The sequence below is a fragment of the Thunnus thynnus genome, chromosome 5 (genome assembly GCF_963924715.1).
Source record: "Thunnus thynnus chromosome 5, fThuThy2.1, whole genome shotgun sequence".
NCBI lineage: Eukaryota > Metazoa > Chordata > Actinopteri > Scombriformes > Scombridae > Thunnus > Thunnus thynnus.
This window is the reverse complement of record NC_089521.1, coordinates 3,110,682-3,133,782: the sequence shown is the minus strand read 5'-3', so window position 1 is coordinate 3,133,782 and position 23,101 is coordinate 3,110,682. Positions and strand designations below refer to the sequence as shown.

The following is a 23,101-nucleotide window of genomic DNA, read 5'->3' as shown; positions in this document are numbered from 1 at the left end:
TGCAGGTTTCATCTACCAGAGTACTGTCTATTCTAAATCTCACAGGTGTCTGCTTTCTCCCCTGAATAATAAAATGTTTGCTTGGGTTTCTCAATTGCTCCTCTTCTTCTTCACCGGAACATACATCTGCTGAGCTGTGGCACAGTCTGTGGAAATACTGGATTTAATAATGTGTGCTCTTGATTTAATAATTCAGGCTTTTGATTTGACAGAGTTCACCCTCATGCCATTCTCTCATCCTGCATACACACTCACTATGGATCGCTTGGATTTAGATATGCGAGAATACTTCAGGTTTTGGCATGTAGGCTCAATACTGTGTTATTTCTGAGATCCCTTAAACGTACGCAAACCTGCAGCAAATCTGGTTGTTTTACCTGTTCATCTTTCACCACGCATCAGCACATCAAGAAGTAACTGATATTACAGGGGAAATGTCTTTTTTACTATCTTCAAACTCCTGGCTGACTGAATGTGTTTAGTGCCCTCTACAAAAGGGGAACAGGCAAAGTAGATAAATAAAGAGCACTAATTAAGTAATCTGTGTGCACAAATTATTAAATCAAGGGCACAAATTAGTTCTTTTTTTTCCTTGGCCCCTCCTGGGATCCATGAGATTAAAACATGATTGAAACATCATATTTTCTAGGACTTAATGTGTAAGACAGTTGAGCAAGAATATCTGAAGACCTGCAACACTTGCAAGACTGTCATTGTTATGTACATTTAAAAATAAAGGTTATCTCACACAGCTATGGACTGTCAGTATCTAGACCCTTTATCTAAGCAGAGAATGGACATGTAGTTTAATAATCAGCAGAAAGTCCACTTACTGACTGATCTGCTCCTGCTGTTTGTTTTTCTTGACATCAGCCTGATATCCACAGACTGCTACTAGCTAGCATTAGCTACCTGACAGATAAAGACAGATTGAACAAAGTAGAATCTACATACTTTTCGACTCTCAGCATTTCAACTGTCTTAACAAGATAATACTTATAAACGATAAACTAACACAAACCAAGAGCACAGATCAGTATACAGAGTAATTTTCAATCTGTTCCTCTGGTAGATGCGACTGTTAAATTCACAAGATCGCCAGAGACAACCAGCCACCTGGAGTCATGACTGACTGCAGCAGGCGAACGTGTAGAGTAACTAACGACTTCAGTTTACAAGACGGTCATGACTCAAGACAGCTAATGTAGCGAAATTCATCTACTTTACTTTTTGTCTAAAAGTAATCTTTTTTTGCACGTTGTAATACAGTTTACAGGACGGTAATGACTCAAGACAGCTAATGTAGCGAAATTCATCTACGTTACTTTTTGACTAAAAGTAATCTTTTTGTGCACGTTGTAATACAGTTTACAGGACAGTAATGACTCAAGACAGCTAATGTAGCGAAATTAATCTACGTTACTTTTTGACTGAAGGTAAACTTTTCGTGCACATTGTAATACGGTTACCAGACGTTGTGGTTTGTCCGGGATTTCCCGGTTTCAAGCTGTGTGTCCTGAATCTTGACAAATATCTGAAAAACACTTAAGAAGTCCCAGTTTTCACCATTAAAATAATAATTGTTATATGTACTTGTTTTCAGCACTTACACAGACATTTAGCATGTTCTATCTCACTCATTATTACCCAACCAAATATAAAAATGTAAGCAATGCACCACATGTCTGAATTCAACACTGAATTCTGTCTGTACGTGTGTCAATCAATAAATGTGTCGTTGTCACGGCTGCTGCTAACCTATGACACTTGCGGCTCTTTCTGACAGAACCTGTCAGTATGCTAACGGTTAGCTATCAAGCCAAAGAGAGCTCCAGGAGGGTCATTATCAGTCAGGCATGGTGGAAATGCCGATATAAAAGATCATATTAAGACGGCCAAACATAAGCAGTGGTTTCCCTGAGAGCTCCAGAAAAGAAACTCTAACTAAGAAGAAAGACTGCAAAGCATGAAGTACCTGGCAATCTTCTTAAAGGTAACTTTCTTTACAGGCTCTTGGTTTTTGTTATTAACGAGGTGCAGTTGTGATTTAATGGTTTGCTGTTTTAATCTTTGTTAACTTGCGACCAGTTCGTGTCATAGTGTTGTGAAGATGTAAGTTAAAGTAATTTTTATGTTGTAGCCTATAAAGTTATTTACAGGCCACAAAGAGAATTGTACCTTGTTTTGTTTGTTTTGGTTTTTTTTTAAAAAAGCTGGCAGAGAATGTGTCACCATTGGTCATTTAGCCGGCAGCCTGCACTTGTGCACATTGACAAATACCTTGGTGGATTTTGGGAGACAAAACTGTCTCCCAAAATCAAAGGTGCCCTCAGTAGGTGTTCAAAGGTGCCCTCAGTAGGTGTGTTAAGTGCTGAAATAATTGTCCATCATCCTGATGAAAACGCCTAGGGTGCGTGCATACATGTGTGCGTGTATGAACATGTGGTACAGGGTCCCGGTTTTGGGGTTTGAAAATCTGGAGACCCTACATTGTGATAATTCAGTTTAACTCACAATCTAGACATTTCACACACTGTGCAAAAGCAAAAGTCTGAATAAATCCAATTAACACTAACAGAATTTTCCAAATCAAAACAAGCCAAGGCCATCACTCACTCCTTTTCCTGGTTCATATGTAGAGCATACACTTGTCTTCTTACACACTAGAGTCAAAGCCCTCTCCAGTTAAAGTAAAATTCCTGCTAGTAACAACTCAGAACAACACAAGCCAGCAAAAGCTGCAGTGAGATTAGTGGTAGTTGGTTACTTGTCCACCCTCACCTCTCCACAGTGAAGGCGGTGATGGAGCAGGACGACACGTTGATGCCCAGGTACTGCAGGTAGGTGATTCCCAGACAGCCAGCATGCCCAAACACCCAGGTGCCGGTCAGACTATCCGAGACATTGGGCAGCCCCGCCGCCACCAGCACAGTCAGGTCGGCTATGGCCAGGCTCACCAGGTAACAGTTGGTGGGTGTCCTCATGTGGCGTGTGGTGAGGACCACAAAGACCACCATGATGTTACCCACAATGCCCACACCGCACACAAGCAGGACCAGGAAGACAGACACTGTCTTGTACTCCAGGGACTCAGAGACAGTGACGGTGGGACTCAAGGAGATGTTGGTCGGAGTGTCAATTCTGGAGCTCACGTTGTCGGTCATGTCTGCTAACAGCTGGTCTTTTTTGCTTTTTTGTTAATCAAAGGCTCCGTTCATTTGATTAAAGCTAAGATATGAGGGGCATGACTCATAAATGTCGCCATGTTTCTTCTTCTTCATTTAGAGCATTGACTCTCATTTAAAGCCAATCAAGTTGAAAGTAGCGTATGATATTGACTGGCTATCCACTGTGTGTAGCTAGTGTGTTTGAAGTTGTGAATCTTTAACATAACATGGGTTTGATCGTGTTATTACTAAAGAGGATATGAATTTGTGTTTAGAAACTTTGGGTATTGAGAAAAGGAAAGAAACACTGGTCTTGTTTTCTTGTCTTTGATATTTCCTTCTGTCCTTCACCTTCTCTGTCCACCTCACCGTCTTCCTTTTAAACTAATGTGGTGGAAGGACAAAGAATAAGATGTTGAAGGTAATTCTCCCAGGACTTCCAAACACCACTCAGGCTCCTAGTGAGTCACCTAGAAATAGAAAATGAATTCAGTTGATCGGACAAATGGGGAATAGACTTGAGAATAACCTTTGCATTGGCTTTGGACTGTAACATGTCAATGACACCCACACATATTAACACATACACAGAATTTCTCTGTGTTGCCCTCAAGTAAATACTGTTTGGAAGCAAAAGTGCTCATGCAATCAGATAAAGCATGAGGTGGTTAAAACAAAGGGGTGGAGGTGGGGGTGAGGGGAATAAAAGAACAATGCAAGCTGTTGGTTTCAAATGGCACTTATATGCTGTTTGAAAATGTAGTGCTGGAACTGCAGAAATCTTGAAGGGAAAAGATCAGCAGTAGTTTGATTGTTCTCTGGATAGAGTCATTTTTTTAGATGATGAGACATCTTTTGCGCAATGTTGACATTTTGTCCTGAGGGTGGTGCTAGAGTGAAGCACATCGAGTGTCTGAATTGGAAAGGTTTCATCCTCTAGTGAGCATGAATTTGCTCATTAAATTTCATGCCAATCTGACCATTATGTTTCTTGTGTATAAGTTTAAGGTTTGGCCAGATGGTGGTGTTAAAGAAAAGGTCTGGAGGTCACCAAAATCTTCAGGATTCCTCCTCTTGAAACTATGAAAAATTGTCAGCGAATATCATGGAAATCTTGTCATGAGATCTGGGTATACCTTGTGTACATCTAGTTTGATTGTTCTTCACCTCTCAGTCCTTCCAGAAATCGATCTGATCTGCCATCATGAGTGGCGTTCCAATGCTCTCATTTCTATCCATCCAGGAGCTAGAACTGGTTCCTGAGGAGGCTTGAGCAAGGATACACAAGCCCAACCCAATCCATCGGTGACTTGTGTGTACAGCTGTTTGGGAACTTTTAAGTGCATCAACACAATACTGCAATTTGTAGATTTGATTTGTTTTCTGTTCACCATCTGATTAAAACTAGTGGATGTGTATTATGTTCCGATTAAATAAGGACACATAAAACAATTTTCATCATTCATCTGAAAGATTTTTCACTTTTAACCTGTATTATGGATAATATTAGTCATGGTCAGGAAGAGGAGGAGAGTTTTTGGCAACATTCCATTTTGTCATTGCTTTTGGTTGTCTTAAACTGTCTATCAGCATTACTCAGTCACATGTGATGCTGCAAACCATTAACAGTGCATCTACTAATCAATTTTGATGTGAGCTACAATTAGCAGTGCATCATGTCCACCCCTGAAACAACCAGGCAACTAATTTACTTTCTACTATTTTCTCTTATTTGTTGTGTACCACAACATCAAAGCAAATCTCTTGCATGTGTAAACCTACTTGGCAATAAACCTGTTTCTGATTTCTGAATCTGGTATATCCTACACAGTATGAGGCATTCTAATCACAAATACTGATGAAAACAAAATTAAGACTGCACAGCCATGCTAGCTGCTCTAAGAGGTTATAATAACAACAATAATAATGCTAATCTTTATTTATAGAGCACTTTTCAAAACCCACGTTACAAAGTGCGTCACAAGGGCAGCAAAATAAAAAAGACAAATCATAAAATCATTTGATTTTAGAAACACAGATAAAACCAATTTGGTGTAAGATAAAACATAAGAAATTTTGGAAGACAGAAAGAAATAAAAGACAAAATACAAACTGAAGTAAAATCAGGAAAGGCTCTCGGATAGGTACGTTTTAAGAAGAAATTTAAAAGAAGTAACTGACTCAGCAACCTCATTTCCTCAGGCATATTGTTTCAGTGCCTCAGGGCCCTGACTGCAAACACTCTAGTTTTCAGTCTGGCATCTGGAACAGATAAAAGACCTCAGCCCAAGGATCTTAAACTGTGTACTGGCTCATACGGTACTAAGAGGTCAGAGATGTAGCAGGGAGAGAGGCCATGAAGAGCCTCAAAAGTAATCAGTAAGATCTTAAAATCAATTCTAAAACATACTGGGAGCCAGTGTAAAGAGGGTAAAGGTGTAATGTTGTGTGATCTTGGTTCTGGTTAAAAGCCTGGCAACTGAGTTCTTTACAGTCTGAAGTCAGTCAATAGATTTTTGAGTAAGCCAAGTAAAAAGGCTGTTGCAACAATCCAGGTGTGATGAGATAAAGGCATTTTAAATAATCTCTGTGTCTTTAAAAATGAAAATAGATCATATTTTTGACATATTTCTAACAATGCCAAGATTCCTGGCAACAGGCTATTTGTTTTTACCTCACTCAGACGGTCACCACAGTCTAAATAGAACGATAGCCTTCATTCCAGAAAGGCACAAAGGACAAGCTTGAAGTTGACCCTGCTTTTATATTGTGGGAAGTTCCTTTTTCAGGGATCATGGGCATGACTTTGTTCACATAAGGTCTCAAGAGTAAGCCGAACAAAGGCTATCATTCTATTTAGACCGTAGTGACAGTCATCCTTCAGTCTCTCAGATCCAGTTACATTCCTAACTTATACAGTACTGTGCAAAAGTTTTAAGCACCCTAGATGTTTAGATTCTTATCCATTATGCAATACCATCAGGGAGGTGTCTGATCGGTCCCAAATTTGTTCATGACATGACAGTTACCCCAAGCATACAGCTTGCGTCATAAAGAACTATTTTCAGCAACAAGAAGAATGATGAGGCCTACAACAGATGGTATGGTATGGCCCCCACAGAGCCCTGATCTCAACATCATGGAGTCAATCTGGGATTACATGAAGAAGCACCACTAGAGACAGGAGCTAAAACAGTGCTGCATAAAGGGCCAGTATAAGATAAATATATAAAGGAGTTTTTAACTGTAGAAGCCCTGGATTAAAAAATATAGACCTGGAAAAGTGCAGAATATGTCCCCTTTAAGCACAGTGGTGCTTTGAGCTACATGTAAACATCAACATGCTAACATGCTCAAAAATGACAATGCTAGCATGCTGATGTTAAGCAGGTGTAATGTTTATCATGTTCATTATCTTAGTTTAGCTTGGTAACATTTGCTAATGAGCACTAAACACACAGTACAGCTGAGGCTGATGGGAATATCATTAGATTTGCAGATATTTGGTTTCAAACCAAAGTATTAGACAATAGTATTTTTAACCCATTAATGGCTCTAGATGAAAAGTCAGGGGATCACCCAAGTTGTTACTCATCCTCTGAGCACCAAAGTGGTGAACTGACCAACTTTGCCATCCCTTAAGTCCTGTTGCTAGCGTGATAGTTATCTTTAAATTAAACCTGTCAAAATGCCAAAGGGAGTCAAGTGTACGGTTTGCCTGACTCCACTGATATGTATGTATGTGTTAGACTTAATGTCAGTGTTTTGTGGTTTATATTTTCTTTGTTTTGTTCGTTTTCTTCTAACAATTAATAACGTTTATTTTCAGATTGTTTACAACGGTTATAGAACGTAGAGTTAGAGCCAGAGCCCGAACAGCTGATTAGCAGCGCTGTTGTTTACCGTCGCCAAGGCAACCAGGCAGCTCACGAGTTGTAATACGTCACGCGTAAACAGAGAGAATGAATGAGAGAGATTATATTGTAATGTAAATGTTGCGTGGCTGAAGTTATGAGAGAATTAGATAATTGTTTTATACCTGAAATGATAGGAATTCTAAATAGTTGTAGATAATAGACTGATATAGCACGTTCAAAGCTCTTTTTTTTGGTTGTTGTTTTTTTTGGGGGGGGTGGGGGGTTGCTTTTCATTGTTTGTTGTTGTGCTGTTGTATGTTTTTTGTCCGGGACTACTGATGCAAATTAGCTTCAGGCTAACTCAGGTGCAGTACATCTTTAATGGTGCAAACTGCACACTGTCCCATTCAATGAATAAATCAATAAATCAATATAGAATTGATCATTTTCAATAGCCTATTTTATGTATATATATTTTGTGATTCTGTCAGCCTATTGATTTTAAATGGAAATAGCTAGTTTATACATGATTGCTGTATTTTGAAATATTGAATTTTTATATTATATTGTTATTTTTTTTGTATTGTTGTTGTATTGTTCCAACTAATTTAAGTTGGCAGTTAACATACTAAGAGCAAAGCCACGGAAGATCAGCTGACTCACACTGTTTTAATTTGTTCTTTCAGAATAAATTATTTTTCTAAAATATGTCACCCCTCGAGTGAGCTTCCACACTACGGGCCTAACATACACACAATCTGAATACAGCTTTGTTGGGTATGTGTGGTTTATAATCCTCTGAAACTGTTTATTTTAAGGGACAACATGACTTACATGACTTGTATTTCAGTTTAGTCATGTCATATCACTGCACAACTTTTTGTTTTTATTTGGACATGTCATTATATGTGCAAAGCATAGCAGTTAAAGCTGACATCTCATTTCATTATAAACATGTTTCCTTGATTCTTCTTTTCTCACATCTTTTCCTTCAATCTTCAGTAAGAGGGAGCAAGACACAAGAGAGGAAAATTAGGATGCAATTAATCGAACTGAGATGTACCCTTTGTTGTAGACTAAAGTCATGGTCAAGAAATGTGAGTGAGGTCACAAAAAACTCTAAGACTCATCGTTTGGCAACCATAAATGTCCACAACAAAATTTGATGGAAACGTGGACAGTGGTAAAAAAAAAATATAATGTAATTTTTCTGGGGAGCTCAAAAAGCCTTCTAATGTTCCTCTGGAGGTGCACAGACCTCAGATTGACAGCCAGAGCTAAAATCGTGCGCGATGAAGCTTTAATGGGACCCAGAGTGGATAGGCATAAATAGGCAATATTCAAATGAGCCATTTTGGTGCTGCAGAGCATGCAGTGTAACAAATAACCGCTAATGCTACGCTCAAGGCGTAAACACACTCTGTGGGTGAATTAAGTTAATTTTAACATAATATTCTGTGATAGACAAAACACTCAAACTTCAATTTTTCTTACTCTCATAATGCACCTGCAGTATGATGCCTCCCAGTTCACTTCTGGTAAAGTTATAGTCATATTCCTAAAATCCTGTACAGCAGAAGGATTCCTGATTAAAGTAATTTCTTAAACTATTTCTGCTGAAAAGGTTTAGAAGTTGTCAAAAGTCCTCACCAAGGAGTCACCTGACCACTTCCCAGGCAAAGAAGAAATCATACGCACCTAACTGAAAGGAACACCCCCTCTCAGATCAATTAATCCACTCAAAAGCCTTCCTCCCTTTGTTTGTCCTTTTTGACTCCAGCCATGTGTTGTGTGCATCACAGCTTAAACCACACACACACACTGAAAATGAAGTCTACAAAGAAATGAAAATAAAATAAAACAGCTCTGCATTTTTGAAATTTGGATTCCTGCCTCATCTCTCTCTCACATACACTCAGCCTACCCCACTATCCATTTGATTTTGAATCTAACAGAGGTTATTAGAAGACAAAGTGTGAACCAGTTTTTTAATCAAAAGAATCCTGAGGATTGTTTTGAGGTTTCACATCTTGCTGAAAGCTAATTAACCATTGTGCAACACTGTGAAATTCTACATGGCATCTGTTGCTCCTTTCACTTATCTCCCAGCCCGGGCACACGCACATATTGGACCTCCCCTCCTGAGGGCTGCCTCTAATAAATTGAGGTGGACATGAAATGAAAAGTAATTTAGTTCGACCATTCTGCCATCAATCAGACTGCATCCACTCTCCATTCCATTACACACACATCCACAACTCAGTCGAGCTGATCCTTTGCACATTTCTAACTGTCCATCATACTAGACTGAATGAGGCGCTTCAGTAACACTGTTCATTTGGATGGCTTCATGTTTTACAGCGGATTACAAACACAGTTGCCTTTAAATTTTGTCATGTACATGTCCATTAAATGTGAAACTACAGCCAGGGGACAATTAGCTTAATTTAGGATAAAGACAGGAAACAAGGGGAAAGTTGCTTGCCTTGTCCTGTCCAAAGTTAATAGAATCCTCCTGTTGCACCTCTAATGCTCACTAATGAACATATATCTTGTTTGTTTCACACATACAAAAACCAATGTTTAAAACTGCAATTGGTGGAGCACCCTGGTAGCCGAATGATTACTAATGGTTGCATGCTACATAACTGTAACGTCTCTGGCTTGATTCCAACCAGGGACCTTTGCTGCATGTCATACCCATCTCTTTTTCCCCTTGTCTCCTGTCTGCCTCTTTGCTGCCCACTGTCCAATGAAGGCAAAAATGCCAAATGCAATTTGTGGTTTGACATGAGGTTATGTGTCGGACTAGCGCAGTGACTCTCTTGAGTCTTGTCCTCACTGCGAGATTTCCACAACTATCACTGTCACCACAACTTGTCGTCTTCATATTTCAGTTTTATGGACTACACAAACAAGATTTTTGATTTTTTTTTTTTTGGATTTTTTGATTCTTTGGACAGAGCTAGGCTATCTGTTTAACCTTTTGTTCCCGTCTTCATGCTAAGCTAGGCTAACCATCTTCTGGCTGTAGCTTCATATTTAGCGTACAAACACATCTCATCTTACTCTCCACTAGAAAGCTAATGAGATTATTTCCTAAAAAACTATTGCTTTACAAATTACAGGTTGTTCCACTTTGATATGCTGCCATTGAACTGTGGACAGAGCTGGTTCTAGTGTTACAAGGGTATCAAAGCTTGAACACAGGTTATGTGAATGGATTTTTGGTGGAAATAAACTAGTAAGTCTGCCCAGCTTTCATAAAATAGAGTATATTTTTATGTACAGAATGGAGTAATGACAACTCAGCATGGAGGGAACCCTTGTAAGAAGTGGCCTCTTAGTGCATTTTTGTAAATCGTATGGTACTTAAAGCCCACAGAATTAAATTTGGGTTCATTTTGGCTGAGTGATGAACCACTAAACCCAACTGACACCCAGTCCATGAACCCTCTCCTTTGCTGTCTAAGTTTAGGGTGATTATGCAGCTGATGGTCTCGCTTCCTCCCTCACCTTGCATTCATTCAGTTCCCTCCCCATTAACATTAAAAATAAGCACAATTGTCATTTACAGGCTGCACGTTTTCCTCCGGGGATATGGTGATAACAGATATCTGGCATCTGATTAACCTGGGTAAAGGCAGCAGGCTTGAGGTCACCAGACAAGCATGGAAAATCTATGTCTCAGCAGTTGGCGTCAAGCTGCCCTTGAGCAAGGCATCAAACCCCAAACTGCTCTACTGCTGTGGCTGTGACAACATCAGTGTGACTATAAAAATTTTAGAATGAAACTGCATGGACCTAAGTGTATTTTCCTACTGCTAAATAAAAATGAAATAAAAAAAATATTGAAGGTGAGTGTGTGTGTGTGTGTGTTTGTGTGTGTGTGTACAGAAAATTAATGAGACCACTCACACATGCACACATGGATAGCCTACAGCCTTTCATTTCTTTCTTTCATTTTTCTTTCTTTCTTTCTGTCTTACCTTTCTTTCACAGTAAATGATAGATAGCATGAGTTTGACATGGCAGAGTGATGGCAGCAACAGGTATACGAGACAGACATAACTGATTCTAAACTTCTAATTATTTTTTAATTATTTGCAGTAAAAAGAAAATGATTTACCTTGTGTGTTTTTGCATCATCTCCACCATCTTCCTCCAGAATCTTCTTCACAAGTCTGTCTCTCTGCACAAAATAAAATGCTTGATTTGTTTCCTCTGTGTGTATGTGTGTATCGCAGATCAGAGCCAGGTCTGCAGCATAGCCATGCTTTAACAGTTGTCTACCTACTGTACAACACAGTGCCCTGCTACTTCTTACTGAGCTCTGTCACACTAACACAGATTTAACGTGGGAAGCAGCGCTTGTGCCTTCAACATAAAAGCACAATACGTTCAGAATAATGTCTTATTATTTAATTGTGTGGTTGGCTGTGATTTGTGATCATATAAAACCTCAATCAGAATCATAGAATGAATAATTCTTCATAATATTATATTATCCACAGTAGATGTATATATATATTTTTTATAGGTGGCTGTTTACTCATCACTGAATGGAATTTACAATTTTTCCATCGTTTTAACATAATAAGTCAGTTGCATTTTATTGATACTAACCTGTGTTCTTTGGCAAAATAGTAAATGAATTAATTTACCACAGTTATATTATTTACAGTATTTGTGTGTGTGTCTGTGTGACTGCGTGTCTGTTGGCCAAGGTGGATGTTGCGACATTAATATAACTATAATGAATGTGTACAATTTGTGATATTAAATATATAGAGACGTACATATTTTATTTAGTTGCCCTTCTAAATGAATTTCACTTTGCTTAGCCTACCATAGGTCAACAGCTGAACAGCCGATTTTCTTCATTTTACTTTATTTATTTGATGTTATGTAACAAAAAGCTTTTCAAATTGCATCATCTCCCGTTAAATACATCGAGATCCAATTTAGATCTTGATAAATCAATTTTACATGATGGTGTGGGAGTATGAGGGCCAGGCAATTTTGACCTGGAATGAGTGCCAGGTCACGGTGACCTGTACCGATGCCAAACATGTCAGTCCACCAAACCAAAACAGGAGACACCTGGAGATATTGGGAAAGAGGCGGAATACCACACACACACATAGTGCAGAGACGCCCATTCAAATTTGGTCAAAGTCCAAGGTAAGTGAAATTGAGGAATATCTCATTCTTCTTTAGTATTTGAGGGTGCCAAAGAGTCTGGCAAAACAGGATGAGACTTGTCACGCAACACGAACACATACACACACATAGCCTGTCTTCAGTATAAAAAGTCATGCCACGTTCTGTAATGTTGGAATTTACTCTGTCTACGTTGTTGGTGAGCTGTTGTGAATAAAGAGATTCCCCATCTGACACCTGTGTCTCGACCAGCTGATTCCTCTTTCATACACCTCTTTCTGCCACAACAATGGCTTTATTTTGAAACTTGCCACAGGAAATTGCTAATCCTCAAAAGTCCAGCCTGACGATTCATTCTGACAGTTGCAGCCCCCAGTGCGCTCCAGTTCCTCGCTCCCATCAGGACTCATGTGTTCTAGAGAATCAACTCCCACTGCAAATGCACACAATCACACACACACACACACACACACACACACACACACAGATTTAGCAAACTGCACTTCAATCAGAGGAATCTTAGGTCCAAGTGACAAGACAAAGTTTCATGTACTATTACAGATGTTATGTTAATAATAGATTACATCCCTAATTGAAATCTTGTACAGTGTCACTCCACACACTAGTAATGAATTCAACCAGCACTATCCAAACTGGGTAGTAAACATCAGTAATGCTGGACACGAACATTATTCTTGATGTCCACCAGTATCACAGACTTCAGTTTACATCCTCTGAACAACTTAAAATTCTTCAGTTACCTCTTTTAGTCATTTGCATGCCAGTCACACAGGGTTACCTGCAGTTTGCATTTTCTCCAAAAATAAAACAGTCTGATGAACTGGAGAATTTTCCAAAGATATGAATGTGAGTAAATGATTGTGGCACATGAATCTGTGAAGGCTTCACATGCTAGAGGTAGTACTGATGCTCCTTGCAAGTTTGTTCAGATTGCAAACTGTATGAAAATGATCAAACTTCAATATGGAATTTCCATATTCATTCACTGCCATCTTAATAATCCCACTATGTGATAATTTATCGGAGTAAATTTTTAAAACCTAGTTAAAGGTCTTTTCACATGACAATTTAACACTACATGTAAATTAGATATATTTTTGTATGTATCTTTATATGTATAACTTAATATATACAGTGAAACCAATGTCTAGTTGCCCTGATGCATCTGCAGCAGTAACTACACATCATTTGGTATATTGCTGCCATCTAGTGGCTAAAAGCTGGCACAGTGCCATGTTGAAGCAGAGTGAAGAAACTTTGCAGTATAATCATATAACTTTTGTGCCAAATGCATATTACCGAGTTAGTAATGCAATTGATTACTTTTTTCTATGTATATTAATTTCTCCTTAAGTTGGTAAATCTGTTTTTGAAACAACTGAACTTCAATTGAAGAGAGTAGAGGTAGTTTTATTTAGTTTTTGCCAAAATTTCACATATATAATACCACTTTCTGATAGGGCATACTGTAAAGCCTAAAGGTATAATAGGCTTAGCTTCAATACCAGTAGTTAGGACTTCTTCAATCAATAGAGACATGAAATTGGTTATCATACGTTCCTTATACTTGTAGTTTAGTTTAATCAACAAAAATAATTAGAAATGCTATATTAACTGTTCAGTTCTCCATACTTAAATTCACCTTTACTTATAGAGACCTGAGAGTAATTGATAGATAATGTTGTATTTGCATCTTAACCATCAAAGGAACTGGTCTTTATTGCCTTATTGTTGATTGATATTCAATTAGCGTCTTTTTAAGGGTAATTTTATGTAACTACATATTGTCACTAGAGCATACTCTGTGTAATGTCATCCTTAAATAAATGAATTATCAAGGCATTATCACTATTAATAAGACAGAGGAGCCAATATTATATTATATTATGTTATATTGTATTATATTATATTATATATTAACAGAAGATTTCTGTTTTTCTATGTAGAGGGCCACCTGGACCATTAAAAGAACATTTTCTAATGGGGTTAGCCATAGGTCTTTTCAGTCTCAAGTTCATGAAGTCAAAAGGGCAATTGAATATGGGCAGGCAACAGATATTTTTGAATTGATAAATTGCGTTTAAAGCACTATTGATATAAAAGAAGTGTAAGTACAGTCCCACTGCTATATGTCCAGGAGACTTTGAGTTCACCTGACTAAGCTATGATTAAAAAAAGGTCAACATTTGATAAATCTACACTTGTTTTTTTTTTTTAATTAGTTGGTTGTTTTAAAATTTCCATATATAAATAATAATAACAATAATAATAATGATAGTAAATTATTAACACTAGTCACCCAACTCAGTCACTACTCTGCCGTGTTCTGGGAAACATTATGGGAGCATCAGCACAAACACCACTTGAGAAATGATCCCACATGCTCACTCACTGACAAGCTCTGTGTATGCAACATTGTTCTTTGTGCTCATTTGTTTTACTTAAGTGTGCACTATTCATACTGTACACTATGTATAGTGTTTTACACCTATTGCAAATGTTAGAGACATTTTGGTTTGTATAAATGAAAATATATAATGTGAACTTTTCATTTTGATTTTGTAGTGTTTAAATTGTGAGTGTCTTAGGGTTGAGAGACAAAAGCTTTGACTAAATCTCTGTTTATCATGATTTAAAAAACATGGATTCCAATAGAATTTGAAAATAAAATGTTTGACAAAATCTGTATTTTTGTAGTTTTAAAAAAAAAATCATGTTAATCCATGACTTCTCCTCCTGTGTGCCTGTAACATCTTTAGCCTAAGGCCTTAAGGGCTCAACTAAGTAAATATGACGAGAAAATACATGAATACATTCCTATATGAGTTTAATATCAATGAAATAATAATCAAAATATGTTTTACGTCTGGACTTGAATTCTTAATCATACAACCATTAAGTAAGTATGTTTATTTTGAGTGACACAATATACTTCACAAAAGAAAGACAATTTCAGAAAAAAAGTATGACTGTTGTGTCATGGTGTTGCCAGTTTTCAGTTAAAATCAGTGCATTCTGACCTTGAAGCTGTTCAATAAAGTTTGATAAAAGTTCTTATACTTAGTCTTGACTAAAACTAGACCACAATGTCAAGAGTTGTTGTTAACTAAAGCAAACAACAACAGTAAAAGACCAAAATGTTAATGGTTTTCTTTGTAAAAGAGCCTCTGTGACATAAACAAGAAAATTCACTGATTGAAATGTTATTCATTTAAACGCTTATTTGCTTTGTCCTCTTAGGCAGGCAGACAAATGATAGGAAATGCTGGATTTTAGGGAAATGAACATAGGAAATATTGACTATTGGAGAAAAGGGATGTGTAACAGCAGAGAAATTATGGAATTGATCATTACAGCAGTAATTTTCCAAAACATTTGTATTGAGCCATAGGATCAGCCTGTTCCATGCTGGAACAATAGTAGCAACAGGTATGTGCTGAGACAAGAAATTAATCTAAAAATTAAGGTTATTTGTTGCAAGTTCTAATGGCCTGATGAAAATGACCAACAAACCATTTAAGATTGTTTAGGAGGGCTTCATATTTTTTTCTATTTAAAATTTTTACAAAGTAACAGTAGTAAATCTATTTAGATTTTTGCTATTTTTGCCTTTTGCTTTAAAAGGCATTTTTGCAGAGATTGGCTTTCTGGTTTTTATAATTTAAAAACATCATAACATAACAGGATTGTGTGAGATAACAGGTTACACAGTTCATTGATCATATCTATAGAAAAACTGATAATGACATTGACAATTTGCCTAAAGGGTGAAAAAACGGATATCTAGAGATAAGGTATGTTTTATCCCTTCCAAAACGGTTGTAAGGGCCTTTAAACTGTATTTAAAATATGCAGAACAGACACTGAAGAAAAAGTTTAGGTACATTAAAGGTTAATATAATATAATATAATATAATATAATATAATATAATATAATATAATATAATATAATATAACATAATATAATATAATATAATATAATATAATATAATATAATATAATATAATATAATATAATATAATATAATATAATATAATATAATATAATATTATATTTTATGATGTTCCTGAAGTGTTCTTCATTGAGGGTGCTTTGCTTCAGCTGGCCTGCACTTACTGAGCGTAAATCAGATTTGGCTCTTGTGACTACATGACAGTATTCAACAACGTGAATCACGTACAGATCTCAGATCTGTTCTCATTCACTTTCAGCGCGGCTTTTCCCACTGGCTGTCCTATGTTGATGACGTAAAGGTAATGGCCGCTCTCGCTGTGCCGTGCGGTTTTTTTTATTTTCTCCACCATAGCGGTTAAATTAAACCTTATAATATTTATTGCAGACCAAAAATAACAATATCAGCGGGGGAGGACAATTCTTAACGCAGCAGTGCCGTCTTTAAAGAGCTCCGGGTCGGCAAGGTGAATTAAAATGTGTGACTGTTAGCAGCTAGCAGAGAGTGGCAGTGCTGTTAGCTTAGCTTCAGGAGAGGCTGCATTGTTAATTGAAAGACGGGCGAGAGTACCGGAGGGTCCGCCCGGTGTTACAGCGGTGTTCGCCGTTAGGATAGCCGGTTTATTAGTTTCTGTTCGAGATGGAGCTTAGTTGCGTGCTCGCGGGTTAACCAGCTCTTCGCATTGTCAAGTTACGGCCTTGTTGCCAACTAGCGCGTCCCAGCTATTAACGTTAGCTGTTAGCAGTCATGTTACACCGCAGGGGAACTATGTAGTATTTACAAACTTGGAATTGTTGTCTAACTATGTGCACAAGTAGGTAACTTGGAACCCTTGCGAGACATTTTAAGTATATGAAGCTTTTATTCCCAACTATAGGTAGACAGTTTTTAGCCAGGTTGCTAATGCAAAGTTTTTCATTGAATTAGCGTCGGAGAGAACTTAAATTAAGAAAAACCTGTGTATTATAATCACACTGCCGCATCAAAATAACTATTAGTGCTTCTTCAGTTAATTGTATTCTGCTCTTCTTTTTTCAGGTAGGCAGTTTGTAAGCAAGTTAGCCAGTTTTTCTTTGCACAGACAAAGTCCAAATCACCCGGAAAAAAAAACATGAAGTTTGCCGTCATTTAGTTTTATTTAGTTCTGTGTATGCTGTACCGCGTATTATAGAGAGTCCAACATGCCATACTCAATTTGAAGTTCTGGCAATGCAGTGCTTCCTTGTTCATTTGGTTAAGTACAGTAGTTTGTTAGTTGTATTTACTGGTACTTTTCCAATAAAGCAAACTGGGTTGAGATAGTTTGCTGTGGGAAACTTATAAAGCAGTTCATTAGAATATTTTTCCTCTGGACACTAGTTATGTTTTGTCATTAGACAAAAGATAACTTTGATGGTTAGTTAATTGTCAAATTCTATTCTACCTGGTATTGTAACCTGGCTGACATGACAGCAGTGAAGATGTTAAATTGATGGTTTTTTAATGAAAGCTTGGCATGCATGTTCTTTTAAATGTACTATTAAAGTGCGGGCTCTGTTTGCACTTACTTGCTTGCTGTATATTACTTGATAGATTATTGTTGTTCTGTTTCTGCAGAAAATTTCTCTAATGGATCTCTGAAAGCCCTACCCAGTCCCTCATTTCGGAGTGGAGGAGGAAAGGGCCTTTCTGACAGTGAGCTGCTGGATTCTGCTGATGAAGAGGAGGACAGGGTCAACTCAGACAGTGAGATATTCCATGAGAGGAGACGGGGGGCTGGCAGAGGAGTATGAAGAGGAAGAGGCAGTGGAAAGCCGAGGAAGAGGTTTGGGATTAGAAGAGGAGGGGGAAGAAGAGGATGAGTGATCCCTGACTTCGTGTCTGACCCAGAGATGAGGAGCCTGTAGGAGAAAGAGGAGGGATGGGACAGGAGGATGAGAACCATTCTGCTGATGGAGGGGGATGATGATGGTCCACAGCGGGGTCAGTTGGATGGAGAGGAGGAGGGAGGAGGAGGAAGGAGAGGATAAAGTCATTGAACACCCCACAGTCTCCAGACTCAGAGCAGGGCAGGAGCTTCAATGTTGAGGAGGATGGAGAAGATCGGGAGGACGAATATGGAGACTACAGAAGGGAGCCCTCAGCAGAGCCTGGTGCCGAGACAGCTGAGGTGGATGATGAGGAGGAGGAGGAAGACAGAAGCAAGGCCGAGGAGGAAGAAGAGGACGAGAGGAAGAGAGCTGAGGAGAGGAGAAGAGCCGCCGCGGTGAGGGAGATGAAGGACGACTCAGCGTCTGTTTCTCGGGAGCTGGACGAGCATGAGCTGGATTATGATGAGGAGGTCCCAGAGGAGCCCAGCATCCCCACACACGAGGAGGAGGAAGATGAGGAAGACGCAAAAGCTGAGGGAGAGGAAGAGGAGGATAGTGAGGACAAGACTAGTAAGAGGAAGGAGAAGAAACCAATCCTCCCGCCATCTCCCAAAGACGGTGAACCTAGGAGGACGGACGACTCCAAAGGTCCTGAGAGGGTGCGCAGAGATTCCTTCAGAGACAAGAAGAAGGAAGAGGATGACGGCGAGATCGATGAAGGAGAGATTGATGTAAGTGATCATTGTTTGATTGGTAGTTACATGTCAGTATGTATGAGCTTGGCTGGTTGCAGGTTTTCAGTATACAAGATGTCCTATAGTCTTAAATAATATATTGAATGCATCAGCTTTTGCAAATGTGTATTGAAGTTATAACTGGACATTATTTACAAAATCATTTGACAATTGTTTTGGCCAGTTGTTAGATATACAGGACATACAGTATGACACTATAATAGCATGATAATTAGGCAATGATTTGATGGTTCGAGATGATGTTTACACCAAATACATTTTTAGGAAATAGCCCCATCAATTGGAGTTTATTGTTTCATTAGCCTACTCACTGTGCTAACACAGGCTAATAAGCTCAGAAAATTGTATTTAACTACTGTGTAATGCAGCTTTTAAGAACAGAGAAACACCAGTGTAAGGCTTAAGCAGTCAAGCATCAGACATTGAAGGATACCTATTTACAGACGGCTTTCTCTCTTAGATCAGGAGTTCTGTAATTAAAGGTAGAGTCAGCAATTCTAAACCGATCCGCTTTTTTCAAATTCAGCGAATATCTACTCACGGTCCGCTAGCTGTGTGTGTCTGTGTGTGTGTGTCTGTGTGTCTGTGCGCACTGTGTTCATACACAGCCCTGGCTCTGTAAATGGGCATGTAAACACAGTGGCTCGGAGTGAACCACACAACACAACTCTGGCCAGTCAGCAGCAGGGGTCGTTCATGCTTGTGCACAGGACAGGGGGCAGTCATTAGAGCAGCTGTCTGTGTAAGGACATGACAGTGTCCCGTCTCCAGCACCCGTTTAGTTACGCTGCAATCATAAACTGACAGGGTCTCCTCCGGGGTGTCTGTGGCAGCAGCAGAGTTGCAGCAAAAAGTAGCAGAGTGAGACATCTGTTCTTTGTCCTGCTGCTGTAAACAAACGAAATGCTAGCTGTTAGCAAGCAGCTGCTCTCGTGTCTCCCTGGGTCTCAGTGCTTGTTTTCGGCAGCAACTCTCCCGCTCTCTGCCTGCTCAGCCTGCTCTCTGGATGGCAGGCGAGTTGCACCGGTGCTGGTTCTAAGCGGCAGTCGTCCTCTGGCTCGTCCCCGTCTGTGTGTGCCACAGCCCGGCTGTACACGGAGGACAACCCAGTGGCAGCAGCCTGAAGCCCGCCGTTACTAACTCTTAAATAAGGGGAAGATCTAAACTAAAAATATAGTGTTAAAGATCAAAGTAAGCGCTCTTATATGTAATATCTTGTTTTGTAAAATATCCGGTGTAAACAGTAACACCGGTGTTGTCACAAGATTATTAGTTGGTGGGAAAATTTCCTCAATGTGGCATCCCTACAATCTACCAAGCAAACACTCATTACAGTCGTTTTCTCTGGAGCGGACTTTCCTTGTATGATGCAGATCACCTCCCTGTGGCAGTTGGAGGCTTTGTGGTCCTTGATAGCCTCCAATTTTAAATTTTTTTGTGCCCACAATAAAGCTGCTGTTTGTAGTTATGCACGGACTGATCAGCCACCGATCGAAATCTGCCAGTTTTCAGCTGTTTGGCCATGACCGGTGACCAGCTTCAATCAGTCTCATAATGGATGTTTCTTCCGGATGGTTCACATCATGCACACAGTGGTACAGACAGTAATGCTACAGTCACACACAATAAAACTACATGATATGAACTACAGCAGAGAATCGCCATCAACTGGTAACATCACAGCACGTCAGCCAGCATGGCTGGTAGGTTGAGCAAATTTACCAGCCACTTCACAAATTCACCAGCATTTGGCCAGGGGCCAGTGCTAATTTCCGTCCTTGAATGCAGTTCTGTATGATGTGAAGGTAGATGAAAGAATATTCTGTAATGATGTCCCATGTGAATGTGTGCCCAGGATGATGACCTGGAGGAGGGGGAGGTCAAAGATCCCTCAGACAGGAAGATCAGACCACGTCCTATCTGCAGGTTCTTCATCAAAGGTAGGTAACAGCAGATCCTAGAATAGAGCTCAACTGACAGCTGCTTATGGCATATTAGTTTGTGACAACTAACTACTAAGTAACAGAAAACTGCAGGACAGAAAAGGCAAAAATATCTTTGGTGTAATTTTAGGAAAAGGTGTCTCCATAATCTAACTTTTTCAACAGCAAAATGTCCTATTCAGTACATATTAGTCCCAATTATTTAAGAACCACATTGAATGGATTCTTATAGGAAATGTTAATGTTAAAACCATTGTTGCCCTCTCTTAGTGTAAAGGCTTTTGAAACTGATGCTGCACCAAAGACTGACTGTTCCATCAGTGTAACTAAGTACATTTTAATGTGACTTGCACTTTGGTCCTCATATCATATATTGTATCATATCATTTAATTTAATTTAATTTTATTATTTTTCTTTCTTATCATTATAAACTGAAATCCTTTGGATTTCTCAAACAGAAAAACAAACAAACAAACAAAAAAAACAATTGCAAGACAACATCTTGTGCTCTGATTCATCATTTAATCAAAAAATAGATATAAACATTTTGAGCTGCAATATTAACATATATTATGGTTCAGTTCTTGAAATTCAGTATAGGACAGTTTTTAGATAAAGAAACCAGACGTGGATATTTATTCTGGCTGATCCAGTGACATAAATGCCTGACAAATACTTGATACTAGTTACATCTGTGTAATCTACCCCTGCAAAATTTCTAATCTTAAAGTAATGAATTGTTTGCTGCTTTTTACTCATTCTGGTTTATAGACTGCTACAGATGCGACACCACTGGCACTCTTTTTCAAAACTGGGGCCTCCCAGACTTGCAGAGTGTGATGGTGCTGCTACTTAACACACATTTTGTGTATAGCTATTTAAATTGCATGCACATTTGAATTGAAAGACAACATGTGTCCAGCAGCACCAAGCTAGCCAGCTAAACAGAACAGCACCACTTGGTAACATACATGAACAACACAGGAGTAAAAATCCTTTGGGTGACTGCATTTCACTGCTCTTTAAATAGCTGAGATGGTGATAACATTCACCAGCATGAAGCGTGTTCACCAGACAAACAGTTACGTCTGGGAAACACAGCCTGCATGAACCTCAGCTATTTAAATTGCATGCACACTTGAACTGAAAGACATATTTTGGAAGCAGGAGTTGTATTTTACTAAAGAATATAATGGTTCAGAACAGTTTTTCCATTCTAGATAAGCTTGACAATGGTGAAAGTAAATATAACAGGCATGACTTGTGTTGTGTTTTGATACACATGAGCACAGAGGGACCAAACCACTATTTTTACTTTCATACTTAAACTACATTATGCTGATAATACTTATGTACTTTTACTTGAATGCAGGACCTTTACTAGATTAATCTTGCAGTTTAATTTCAACCATTAAACCCTTTTCCCCTTCGCCTTGCAGCTATAGCCCCAAACATGTGTCCAGCAGCATGAAGCTAGCCAGCTAAACAGAACAGCACCACTTGGTTACATACAGGAACAACACAGGAGTAAAAATCCTCTGGTTGCTTGCATTTCACTGCTCTTTAAATAGCTGAGATGGTGATAACATTCACCAGCTTGAAGTATGTTCACCATACAAACAGTTACGTCTGGGAAACGCAGCCTGCATGAACCTCAGCTATTTAAATTGCATGCACATTTGAACTGAAAGACATATTTTGGAAGCATGAGTTGTATTTCACTAAAGAATATAATGGTTCAGAACAGTTTTTCCATTCTAGATAAGCTTAACAATGGTAAAAGTAAATATAACAGACATGACTTGTGTTGTGTTTTGATACACATGAGCACAAAGTATGCTGTTGGGTAGGATATAGTTTATTATTATCTGTATATTGTCAAATGTATCAGTTGTTCTACAGCAGGGGGAGCTGTTGTACTTATTATATGTTTCAGGGTTTTTTTTCAAGTGCCCCAAGTAAAGCACTAAGTAGTTTAATTGTCATTCAGGGATAAATACACCTTTTAATTAAATATTATACACTAGAGATACACCTACAACTATAATTATTGTACTGGTATTATGATGGCCCACTGGCAGATGCAGACATAAAATACAGTGCTTTCCAAAATGTACACATTTACTGGGTAAAATAAGAAAACTACTTCAACTTAGGTTGCATGTAAAACATGCCATGTTCATTTTTATGTAGTATGTTCAAACGAAACTGTAAGATTAATCCTACTTTAACAGGCTTGGATGATGCTCTCCCTGAGACAATCCTGACAGTAGCAACAACCAGGGCAAATTTGACCTATTTCACAAGTTTCAAAACAAGTAAATCAACGTAATCTCTGTCCAAAGGGATCATGTGCAAGTAAGTGCATTGTACAACTATACAGCAATTAAAG

The 23,101-nt window shown here is 38.6% G+C and overlaps 2 protein-coding genes and 1 long non-coding RNA gene across 3 annotated transcripts in view; 2 read left to right on the top strand and 1 right to left on the bottom strand.

Annotated features, from left to right (window-relative positions):
• Positions 1-4,354, bottom strand: part of trhr2 (thyrotropin releasing hormone receptor 2) — a 28,318-nt gene extending 23,964 nt beyond the window's left edge. Inside the window, exon 1 of the mRNA XM_067588726.1 lies at positions 2,782-4,354. Coding sequence (XP_067444827.1) covers positions 2,782-3,164 — 383 coding nt within the window. The 5' untranslated portion in view covers positions 3,165-4,354. The remainder of the gene's footprint in view (positions 1-2,781) is intronic.
• On the top strand, positions 854-4,632 carry LOC137182492 (uncharacterized). Its single transcript, XR_010928340.1, has 3 exons — positions 854-1,993; positions 2,792-2,840; positions 4,351-4,632. It is a non-coding gene; the product is annotated as an uncharacterized lncRNA (long non-coding RNA).
• Positions 4,633-10,624: 5,992 nt separating this feature from the next.
• zc3h18 (zinc finger CCCH-type containing 18) overlaps positions 10,625-23,101 on the top strand; it is a 56,966-nt gene continuing 44,489 nt past the window's right edge. Inside the window, 6 exon segments of the mRNA XM_067591062.1 lie at positions 10,625-10,790; positions 17,757-17,904; positions 17,906-17,999; positions 18,002-18,169; positions 18,172-18,741; positions 20,621-20,705. Of these exon segments, the coding sequence (XP_067447163.1) occupies positions 10,625-10,790; positions 17,757-17,904; positions 17,906-17,999; positions 18,002-18,169; positions 18,172-18,741; positions 20,621-20,705 (1,231 nt within the window).